This window comes from Uranotaenia lowii, chromosome 2 (genome assembly GCF_029784155.1).
Source record: "Uranotaenia lowii strain MFRU-FL chromosome 2, ASM2978415v1, whole genome shotgun sequence".
In the NCBI taxonomy this organism is placed as follows: Eukaryota; Metazoa; Arthropoda; class Insecta; order Diptera; family Culicidae; genus Uranotaenia; species Uranotaenia lowii.
This window is the reverse complement of record NC_073692.1, coordinates 307725307-307737009: the sequence shown is the minus strand read 5'-3', so window position 1 is coordinate 307737009 and position 11703 is coordinate 307725307. Positions and strand designations below refer to the sequence as shown.

The window sequence follows — 11703 nt, the reverse complement described above, 5'->3', positions numbered from 1 at the left end:
GGCAAAACACAAAGATCAGAAAATCTTCCACTGGTCTTCAAGGATTCCAGTGCATTTTTCAGCCAAGTTAGGCTTTCTGCGTCAGCAGCATGGAACCAGGCGACTCCCGACATGAAGCCGCAACCGAAAAAACGTGGTTGGTGGCTATCGTCCGGAACATCCTGTTGCAGTTTGATGAGTAAGGATTTAAGCTCATCGAAGTAACCTTCATCTATGTCCCGATCTTGACGTTTGAGGGTAATTTTAAAATCGAAGGACAGGGCCATGCGTCGCCTCTTATCGGAACTTTCTGCCGGGGAGATGGCAGCGCGTTTCATTGATGCAGCTGACGGACTTTCAAGAAGGGTATTCTCGAAGTCGGAATCTGCATGAACGTTGAACATTCAGTAACCAGCATGATATTATCACCAAATAATAAAGATAAATTCAACTTACCTGAGCTTTCAATCATTTTTAGAAAAAAGTGAATAAATAAATAAAAGTACGAAAAGTTTTCCACTGAACACGACTTATCTGTGGCACTAGTAGCAGATAACTGAACACTTATTAGAGTTCAGTGACCTTAAGCCTACGGCGATTTTCCTAGTTTTGGCGGGAATGCAATGATAAACAAATTTCAAAGGAATCATACTAATAAAAATAGTAAAGAAGATAATAAAGTTTAGGGTAGATGTCTCAGTTTTGGTTCTGGACGAAAGATATTACTCATTGTACATTGAATTCTTTTTATATAAATATATATAATAAAAAAAATTAAATAAAACTTTATTTCAAGCTCACAAACTTCTTCAGTTCTTCCTATCTGAATAGTTAGGAACAGCGACATAGTTATAACTTAGAAATTTCAATCAAACTTATTAAGAATTATTTATAGCAAGACTCAATTGTTGCTTGGAGTTAACTATTGAGCATAGTTAACTCCAAGCAACAATTGAGTCTTGAGAATTTGTTGCTGTAATAAGAACTTGGCATACCAATAGGAATTGCACTGATATTAGTAGCGTTAATATACATACTTCCTATAAATATGCTTTCGTATGTATTTGTTGAGCCGGAGTAAAATTGAAATTAATTTGAGCACACTTACCTTTCAAGGAGACAAAATGATATACAAACCATATTAAAGAAAATAATAGTAGTGTGAAATACTACCACAATACTTGAGAGATTCAAACCTGTTGAAGATTTCGTACACTGACACAACAACAAGTTAGAAATATTTTGAGGGCTCGACTGTACTAACACAAATTATTATATGTATTAATTACTCCGACAAATAGCAGAGTTTAAAACGTCTCTAATAAAATAAAAAAAAAAAAAAAAAAATAGCAGAGTGTCTCACTCAGTTATTCATCCCGCATACAACTGCAGCAATCGAAGCCTTCGATTACTTATCACACTAGCGTTATCACTCATTTTGCTTGCAGGCGTCTCCGTTAAAAAAATTGATTGAGATTTAATATAATTTAAACAAAGCATCAAGCTGATTCAAGCACTAGGCTGCACAAATGCATCACTTTTATCTCATACAGCACAAACCACGACGATACTACTGTGATATCATCTTTAAGTGCATGTACGTATATTATATACATAAATAAGTATGCTTTTTTATCCCATGGCACTCATTTCGCTCAAGTACCAACTAGTGTAACACAAACCAGGAAGCATAAGCAGCATCTAACTTACACACGCGCATGTCGGGGTTAAATTTATTCTACTTGATTCTTGATATTAAACAATAATTTCTTCAAACTAATCAAAACTTTAGCCGACGCCTTTAATTTGGTATTTCGACTGCATGATAGAAATGCAGTCGAAATACAAACACTTTAGGCCTACATTGTAACACTTTTCACAATAAAATTTTGCCTGCAACCTTTTAATATCGATGCACTTCGTAGCCGTGATAATTGGGACGTGTGATCAGCGCGGCGGTCCGACTGGAAAGACCCGATGTTCATGAGTTCGGGATTCGGAAGCAGATTTTCTCAACTTTGATGGGAGAACAAGAAACATACATTTATTTGTTCTACACTCAAATCTTTCATCCTTTTCAAATTCATTTGTCGAGAAATAAATAGAAATTGAACAAATCCCAACAGTTGAACCAAACAATTGTTCTTTGACGCTTAAGCAGTTCGCGGAAAGGCACGCGATGTGGATTACGCGAGCCCTACTAGTAATTTTCATAAAAGCTTTTCCCTAGAATTTTTAAATAAACAACTCAATTCATTTTTACACAACAAACACTATTAAATTTCCATTAAGGACATCATAATGATTCGAAAGATAAATCCAAACTTTAAAAAAGCGCTTCGATAAAAAGCCGAACAGAATGATTTGAAAACTATTTAAGCATTATTGAAGTTTGAAAAGTTTCTATTGAGCTATCTACTGTAAATTAAGCAAACATTAAGTTTTTGTGTAATGGGTAGAGCTTAAATCACCTAAATATGTGGCTTCCTGTTTTTCCTTACTGAAGTGGAAGTTCAAATAATTTTATTCGAACAATAAGCTCATCACTAATTTCAGCTGTTTTGAACAAGAAAGTGTCGAGCGGCTTTGCACTTCAGAGACATCAAAAAAGACCAGTTAACCGATGAAAAATAACGTTGAAAGTTTTTCAACTGTTTGATGATGTTTCTTCTATTTTTCTGTTATTTTTTACTATGTCTCACGAACATGCAACATCTGACTTTATTGACATACATATGTATTTTATTAAAACTTATGATACCTACTACTCAAAACTTGGACTGTTTAAAAAAGCTAGGTATCTAGGTATATCTGGCAAAGTTTTGCCTTTTTTTCAAAAACACTGTTATCGTAGCAAAGGAAGGGAGCGTGGTTTGAGGTTTAATCTCTCTCATAAAGGTTCGTGGAAGTCTCACGAGATGTTTCACTGAACACTCTCAATAGAAATTTGTGATTTGAGAATAATAATATTTATTTACAAATAAGATAAAAGTCTGAAAAACTCATCTCAAGCAAGAATTTCGATACAAATTTTCCAAATTTTCTCATTTGTAAAAATGTTAAACATCGACTTAATGCTTAAACCCAAAGATTTATTTAAGAGACGAGGCTAGAACCATGTTTTATCTAATTTCAAATGTACTTAGTAAATCCAACTGTCCATACATCGTATTCTGCACCCAAGTAAAATCACGCAGTTTTCATTAAGATTCAATGATTTGACAAGAGTATGAGTTGGATAAATTTGAAAAATCATAAATGATGGTAGGTAAAGCTGTAGAGTTTAACATTTCAATGTAATGGTTGACTAGCTTTATGTTCTTCTTTGTTTGTTGGCTTTTAGGTTAAAAAAAAATGTTAACAGTATTGTTACAATTTTATCACTAGTATAAAAAAAAATCCAACAAACCAAGAACAGTTAAATGTTAAATTTGATATCAAAATTTGATCTGACATTAAAGTTTATATATAGAAAACCGATGTTATTGTGATGTTTCATATTCCAGATTCGAATTCGCACCCTTATTCTGATTGTAAACTCAAATACAAAAACACGATGCAACTTCATAATTTTGATTGGGAATTGGAAACTAAATTAAGATGGATTATTTGAAATGTTTTGAAATTCAATTTTGAATTCAAATTAATAAACTTTAATATTATTGACATCAATCAAAATTAAAATATAGCATTTCTTTGATTCTGATTTAATTTTGCGTAGGGGAGATGAGGGCATAACGATCACCCGAGGCATAATGAGAACTACGCTTTTCTACGAAAGTGCGTATTTTCTTAAATAAATTTTTATGAGGATTTGTTTCGTACTTCCTATAGTATTAATTTTCCACAAAAAAGGAATCTCCTTATCATCTTTACAGAGATATTTAAAAAAACTAGCTTGGTTCTCAAGTTACGAAAATATTATAATTTTTGAGCACCACGAAATAAGCTCTTATGATCTTGAAATAACCTTGATCTATAATGTACGCACTGCAACATGATGTACACATTGATTCTCAATTTTTACCATCATAAAATTTTTGATTTTTCACTTTTATCAATTTTAAAACACGTTTTTACTTAAATTTGTTGACTAGGGGCATATAGAGCACCGTATTATCGAGGCATAATGAGAATTTTCTGCCGTAGAATCTAGCAGCGAATTAAAATTGATTTATAGCGCCACACCTTGACTAGTTTTCATCCGACAATTTAGCCTATTGGTAAGGTGTCGGAGAGGTAATCAAAAGACTAGAGTTAGATTTTTGTTCGAGGTGATTTTTTCCATTCACAATTCATGATCGATTTTTTTATTGTTACATTATACGGCTAGTAGCATCATCCTCCGAACAAAGCACTTAATGTATGAGCGTGCGTGAATTGTTTGTATTCTACAAACAGACCTAGATTATTTTGTTATTGCTTTGTTTGATGAATCTACGACTCACCTGACTTCATCGAATTGAATTCGCTGCTAGATTCCCCGGCAAAAACGCACATCTTGCTCTGATTAATGGTGCTCATACTGCCTCAGGGGGGTTTCTCATTATGCTTCCACAGTGGCTGGTTTTCAGCTTTTGGCAAAATTTTTTAAAATGCATTTTTTAACGTTTTCGTCTAGTTTTTCGCGTTTCAGCCCGTTAGGGAATAGGCTTTTCAAGTGTCTGAACACGAAACAATAACGTAACCTCCATATTATAGCTATTTTCTATGGTTAAATAACCGTTTTCCTTAAGGTGGCCATTATGCCCCCATCTCCCCTACGATTCAATTAAATTAAAATCTATCCACTGGATTCAGATTTCAGATAAAAAAAAATTGAGATTAAAATTAACGATTAGGAATTGGTTTTGCAATCAAAAAGCCTTTGGAATCAAAACTCAAATTTTGAAACCTTAAATATTGTTTTTATTCATATTGGAAATAATTAGTTCTAGATAAAACATTTATATTGAAAATAAAAAAAAATCAAGATAAAACATATATGTTGAAAATTTATAAAAAAATACATCTATATTGAGATAACAGATTTACAGTTCAGATCGAAAATTAAAAACAAAAAAATTCTACAGTAACATTTTTTAAAATTTAAAATAATACATTTTAAAACAGGCCATATTTAGTGCCAAAAACCATGGCTTTATGTCTAGATTAAATAGCTAGAATTCAGTTTGGATCCTAAAAGCCTAAAGGTATGAGCCGTTTCAAATAAATAATTTGCAAAAATTAGCTAGAATTTGTACAACATCCATTTTAACAAAAAAAAAATAATAATAATAGTCATCTTTGACAATCAAAACCTTTTTAATACATAGATTCATTGTCCACCTGTTGTTGATAAAAAAAAGTCAATTTCAAAGTCTAAATCAGGAAAGTAGTAACTTTCACATGACAATATCCGATTCTGCTTCAAACTATTCGCCGCGTTCATTGTAAAAAATCCTTCTAATGCAGTCTTTTGAATTGCTGAGAATTGGCTTTATTGTTATTGATTTGAACTGAATCTTAGTTTCTTTTTGCTTAAACACAAAAAATAATTGATTTTAATTATTAAAAAAAACTATCTTAGTCAAAAACATGTGTACACCGTCTAAACAGCTTATTTATTAGTTATTGGGCACAGTCAAGTTAATTTCTGTGTTACATTTGGACCGTACAACTTCAATATCAACATGAATATATTCTCAACTGGTACTTCAATCAAAAGCGGTAATCAATATTGAACTGAAATATCATTTTTATTGTTGAAACTATTTTTTAAGATCAATTCATATTTTAATCATAAGTATAACTGCGTTTGTGATATGTCTAATATAGTACAGTAAGTCCAAAATATTATGCAAAAAAAATGTCCTCACACTGACCGGAGTCTCAAGTGTGATAATATTGTTTATTTTCCTTAAATAAATGCATAAATTTTTGGGATATTAATTCATGCAGTCTCTAACATTTCACATAAAGTTAAGATGATTTGAACCATCCTTTGATTTACTTAATCAGTTTATGTGATTCTTTTATGGTAATTTTTGTTGTGTATTGATACACAACAATTAACAACAATCGATAGTGCTTAACGAAAGAACGAACAGGAAACCAAAAAGTTCTCATTTCTAAATAACATTTCAAAAAGTTTTTTTTTTTAAAGTATCACCAAACGAAAACATCATTAGGTTGCAATAGATTTCCATACGCTCAGCCAACAACGAGACGACTTTTTCTTCAGGACAGTTTCATAGAATCGAATAGCATTCTGGACAATTAAAACGAAAAATTACTATTCCTCGATAAAGGCAAAATAAACATGCCGAAACGTCGGTTGTAGTAAATAAACATCGTTTTATGATTTTTTGAGACTGAAACTTTTTCAACATTACCGGACCAGTCGATAGGAAATTTAAATATTAAAAATTTATACATTTAATATTATTTTAAAAAAAAACAGATTTGGCTCGGATTCATTCACTTTATTTGCCAGAATAAAGAAATAAACAAATTTTGTTTTAAAAGTTTTTATTTATGCGTTCATAACATTTTTTTAGTTATTTTTATAAAAACAATCATAAAAAGAATTTTATGTTGAATAATTCTTGGGTAAAACCCAAATTTACCCGGATATTGCCCGGATTTTAAGTCGAAAATTTTTAAATCAAATGCCCGGATATTGCCGGATTTTAAATATTTGAACAGGTATCCCAATCTCCGGATGTTTAGGTGCCATTTTTTTGTTTCTGTGGAGATATTCAAGAAAAAATGTTTATGCTAGCAAACCGAAAAACATTGACGAACTTGAAGCTAATGTAGGTACGAGTTGAAATAGCCTCTATAAAGCTCGAAATGTTAGCGATTATTATGCAGAATGCCCTCAAACAAGCTGCTTTTTACGTATCAAATGGAGGTGGACATTTAATCGACGTTGAATTCTAGATCTGGTTTAAAATAAAAGGCATAAAATATCCCGAAAGAATCTCGTTTATTTTTGAAAACCTTTTGAAAATTAGCGGAGCTGTTCGACGTTGAAACCGGATACATCTAGATTAAGCTTGCCAGATTGCCCGGTTTTATCCGGGTTTGCCCGGATATTTGATGCAAAATTTCGAGAAAGTCCGGTCCGGCCCGGTTGCCCGGATATCGTGAAAAAAGTCCGGATATTGCCCGGATTTTTTCACAATTTTCACAAAGAAACCAAAAAAAAATCAAAGTTTTTGAGTAAGTTTCAGCAAAATTGATGAACGGTATGGAAATTTTCAACGGTTGTTTCAAATAATTTCGCATATTTACTTTTATAAACCTTTAAATATTTAAGTGTTCCAAAAAGTTGTTGGAAGTCTGAAATTACATTAATAAAATATTAATTTCATTTTTTTTGCATTTTTTCTTTGCTTTTATATGTAATAACACCTAAATTTTGCCTGGTTTTTGCCCGGTTTTTTTATTTGAAAAATTGCAATCCATGCCCGGATTTTGCCAGGTTTTTTTGAAAAAATGCCCGGAATTGCTAGGCCCGGATGGGAGTGGAAAAAATTCTGGCAACCTTAATCTAGATAGCGCACCCTGTAGTATACAGAATAAGGTAGCCGAAATTTAGGAAATATCAATAATTTTACAAAATTTTGAGCAAATTTTTGTCACAGAATCGGTGAGACAAAGATTTTTGATAATTTTCACAAAATTCATTACATTTTAAAGAATCCATTTTTAAAATAATAAATTTTCATGGCATTATTAATCTTTGATTTTTGAACAACATTTGGTTTTCTTTTCAAGTTCAAATCGTAAAACTAACACAGATTTTCATCTTTGGAAACTACTTTTCTGAAAAAAAAGAAGGAGAAATAGCATCACAAAAAAACCGTTACAAAATGTTTCGATCAAATGATAGAATCACAGACTTCGTTTTGTCACAACCTAAGGTATTTTTCTGTTATCTTTAAACACAACACAACATGTTCTTATCTGGCAAAATGTATAGTTGCATTCAAAAATCTTGAGACAGCCTGTCGTTATTTTTAATATTATGTTTGGCAAAATCGTTAGGAGGTGAATAGGCATGCACTAGAAATCTGGACGCAAGTTCCCGTAATCAAAGCCATTAAATTAGGAGGAAAAAAGTATTGAATGTATTGATTTCATCAAGAAGATTATGATTTTTTTTTAAATCAAGATAATGTTTTTTTCTTTTTCTCAAAAACAAACAACAGATAACAAACTGTAGTTGAACAATCACCAGATAAAGTAAGTTAATTAACCAGGAATTATATTGTATAATCGGTAATTGTGTTGAAATGAAATTTTATTTAAGGTCCACTGAAGAGGAGCAAACAGCCAAAAATAGCTCATAACGTTTGGATCAACTGACAACGAATTTGTTTTATTTCTAGCCGACAAAAGTCTATAAAAATATAAAACAATCTTGAAGAGAAACATGGAGAATCAAGGAAAGAAAGAACAAAAGACGTTTATATTTAATTATTAAGTAATTTTTTCGAAAAATAGGCTTGCAAATTGTGAATCACAGAGAATTTCGAGAAATTATTTAAAAAATACTAATGAAAAATAGATACAATAAGGTTGCCAGATTGCCCAATTTTTCCCGTACTTGCCCGTATATTTGAAACAAAATTGAAGAAAAACCCGACCTGGACCGGTTGCCTGGATTTTGTTGAAAAAAGTCTGGATGTCACTTGGATTTATTCACTTTTTTGCTATATGAATGAAACAAAAACAAAACTAAAGCTGAGTAGAGTCCACCGGAGTAAATGGGACGGTTTTTCGTATTATTCACATTTAAAAATTATTAAGAAATCAACAGTGCATCAATATTGATATGTTTACAAATTCCGAAAGCTTGAGAAAAGTTATCACGTAGATTGTTATGAACTGCCGGTTTCTTCACTTATCCCGCTTATTGAAGTAAATGCGGACGGTAGATTTTCCTTTTGATTTCTCAGGAAATTTTCAACAAATTTGTGATTTCTTATTTAAATATGTTACTTTATGACTCGAACAGTCTTAAATTTTGAAAAAAAAATTTATGGTACTATTAGTAAAGCATCTTTTAATGATTATTGTAAGTGTGAGATCCGTTTTTATCGAAAATATTTACTTATTCCAAAAAATATAAATACTTTTCCCAAATTTTCATGATCTGAATGCAAAATATAGCTAAATTGAATTGGTTTAAGGGTACAACATTGAAAAAAATGTAGATATCAAAACAATTAATGCCGTCCCCACATACCACAGGTTGAGTTTGGAGACGAAATTTTAGTGTTTTGAAAACAATCTCTTTTTCTTTTTCAGTTTAACCGCCGTTTTTTCGAATGTAAGGATTGTTTCAATGTACCTAGAGATTGTCGTCAAGAGCCAGCTAGTTTACGAGAAATTTGCAATTGAACAAGATGCACATCAACTCAAAATCGTAGTTAAAAATAGAAAATTAACAAAAAGTCGCTGTAATCATCCGCTATTGTCGGTATCGTATCCCTCTTACAGTTGCCTGGTTTTAAGACAAATTTGCTCGGTGCTGAATTCGCACTGCGGATACGTCTGGTAATCTTCAGTTAGGGGAAGGGAAACTGGAATTTCGATAAAAATATCATCTGATCTTTTATTTAAGCATTCAAATTAAAACTGTTATTTTGTGTTCAATGTATAATTTTATTCAATGGTATCAAAAAAGCTCTGATTTAATTATTTCAAGAGATCTGTCATTTTGAACCATTTCTCGTAAGGCACTTAATTATTTCATGCCAAATGTATACGTTACTACTGCAAATAGTCCAACAAAGATAAATCTTTTATAAGACAAAGGGTTTATACTGAAAACGATAGTGCTTTTGTTAAGTAAACAAAAAATAATCTTCCTTTTTCGTGAAACACTCTCAGTGTTAAAATTTTTCTCCCTTCATCGAGAAGGGTGTCACAAGAGTTTCACAGTTCTCTGAATCGTTACCGAAATCTCACCGAATCACACCAGCCAAATCTCAAGACAGTCGCGAGCTAGTGGAAAAGATCAAGGTGGGACCCTTTCATCATTTTACGATATGAGTACCTTTGCGCCCGGTTGCCGCGCTCTTGATCTCTTAGCTTCGGCGGAATGAAATCTTAATTACCCAAAAGAGCCATCAACAATTTAGCGCGGATGCGATTGCAGAGGTTGCACTTTCGGGGGCACCAAATTAAACTGACGAACGGCCACCGAAACGACGGCCAAAATTCGACGAAACCCGGGACCGGATGAAGGCTTTTGATGTTTGCTTATCGAGTGCCAAAGTCATCGGTTTTAGCGGCAGGCTTTTAAGCCGACTTACTTAAGGTGGCGGTTGTTGCTCGCGATTTAACCGAAGCGATTATCTGCTGCAGCCACGCACAGGTCCTACAGGCCAGAAGGCGGTGATGGTAAGCTGGCGTAAATCCCAACTGATGGGTGCGCTTTCTGGATTAATGGTTGCGGAGTTTTGGCGGGAAATGAGGGACAGAACTGAATTTTGAGACAAGGGAAGCTGAAGACGATTTGAATGTAAGATAGGATGCTACTGTTTTTAAGCTGTATCTTGACTATCCAGTTCACAAGATGTAACTCCGCAACTATGTTATGACAAATTCAACTAAATGAGCTCATCCATTATCACTTCTTGTTCTAAGCGGAAAACATTCTTATAAACGCATCTTACCTTAAAAAAGTGAATGATTTTTATTGGAACTTCTAATAATTGTGATGATCCGTTCAGATCCCTTTTTACCTGCAATAGAAAAGAAAATTCATCTAGTTAGAGTTTTAACAATGATGAGAGAATGACAAACGCACAAATTTGTATAAATTTGATCCAAATTTCAATTCAGAATGGTTGTAACGTGACTGTCAATATTTTTTAATAGAAAAACTATGGACCAAGAATTTTTAAGGCTACCATAATGATAATTTCTATGGTTTGTTTCATTTCTATGTTGGAAAAACATTTTTTGAAGTACTCTGCACAAAAAGTTAGTTAAAATAATGATTGACTTTGTTTGCTTTTTGCTGATTTTAGTCTAAAGTCGGGATTGGGATTAAGGCGGTTAAGCATTAGTGAAATCCATTAAGTAAAACTCTCGATGACTCCACACATCTTCGAAAGTAGGTCGGGAAGAATCGATTTGCGAAATCAAAATTCATTTTCGGTATTGTAACTTATCTACTCATCTTCTTCACCGGGTCGCTAATCTCAGACACAATAATGGGCCAAATCAGAAATGCGCGGGACATGTTCATCGCAATCAACGTCAGGCCCAGCGGGAGTTGTGACAGGTCGCAAATAAATTATCAGTTGCCAGAAGGCAGCAGCAGACTAAGACCGATTTGCTCACCACCACAGGTGGCTGCGCATTCGTGATCGATATTTGTTTTCTTTTGCAGCATCCAAGAGGTGATCATTTCTTTCTACTTTTTTTGTTGAAAATATAAACGTAACAGCTCCCGTTCATCAGATTGACAACTTTGAATGGCAGCTCAGCAGAATTACTCAATAGAGACTAGCAACTCGACTCGAATCGAACTCAACTAAAATCATCTCTCGTCCGGATAGTCAAACATCCGGCGATGCGTGGCGTAAAAATTGCAGCACCTGGAGCAACTTCTTTCCCAGGTGCTTCTAATCTAATTACGGTGCGATGTCGGTCGAGTTCTCAAAGCTCTAACAAGACAACCTGCCATCGTCAAACTGGTTTATTTAGCTACCAACGAAC

At 33.2% G+C, this 11703-nt stretch overlaps 1 protein-coding gene across 1 annotated transcript in view; it reads right to left on the bottom strand.

Annotated features, from left to right (window-relative positions):
- Positions 1-568: 568 nt before the first annotated feature.
- LOC129742858 (uncharacterized) overlaps positions 569-11703 on the bottom strand; it is a 41519-nt gene continuing 30384 nt past the window's right edge. The window contains exons 2-4 of the mRNA XM_055734802.1: positions 10653-10721; positions 10290-10398; positions 569-582 (exon numbers count right to left, since the gene is read on the bottom strand). Of these exons, the coding sequence (XP_055590777.1) occupies positions 569-582; positions 10290-10398; positions 10653-10721 (192 nt within the window). The remainder of the gene's footprint in view (positions 583-10289; positions 10399-10652; positions 10722-11703) is intronic.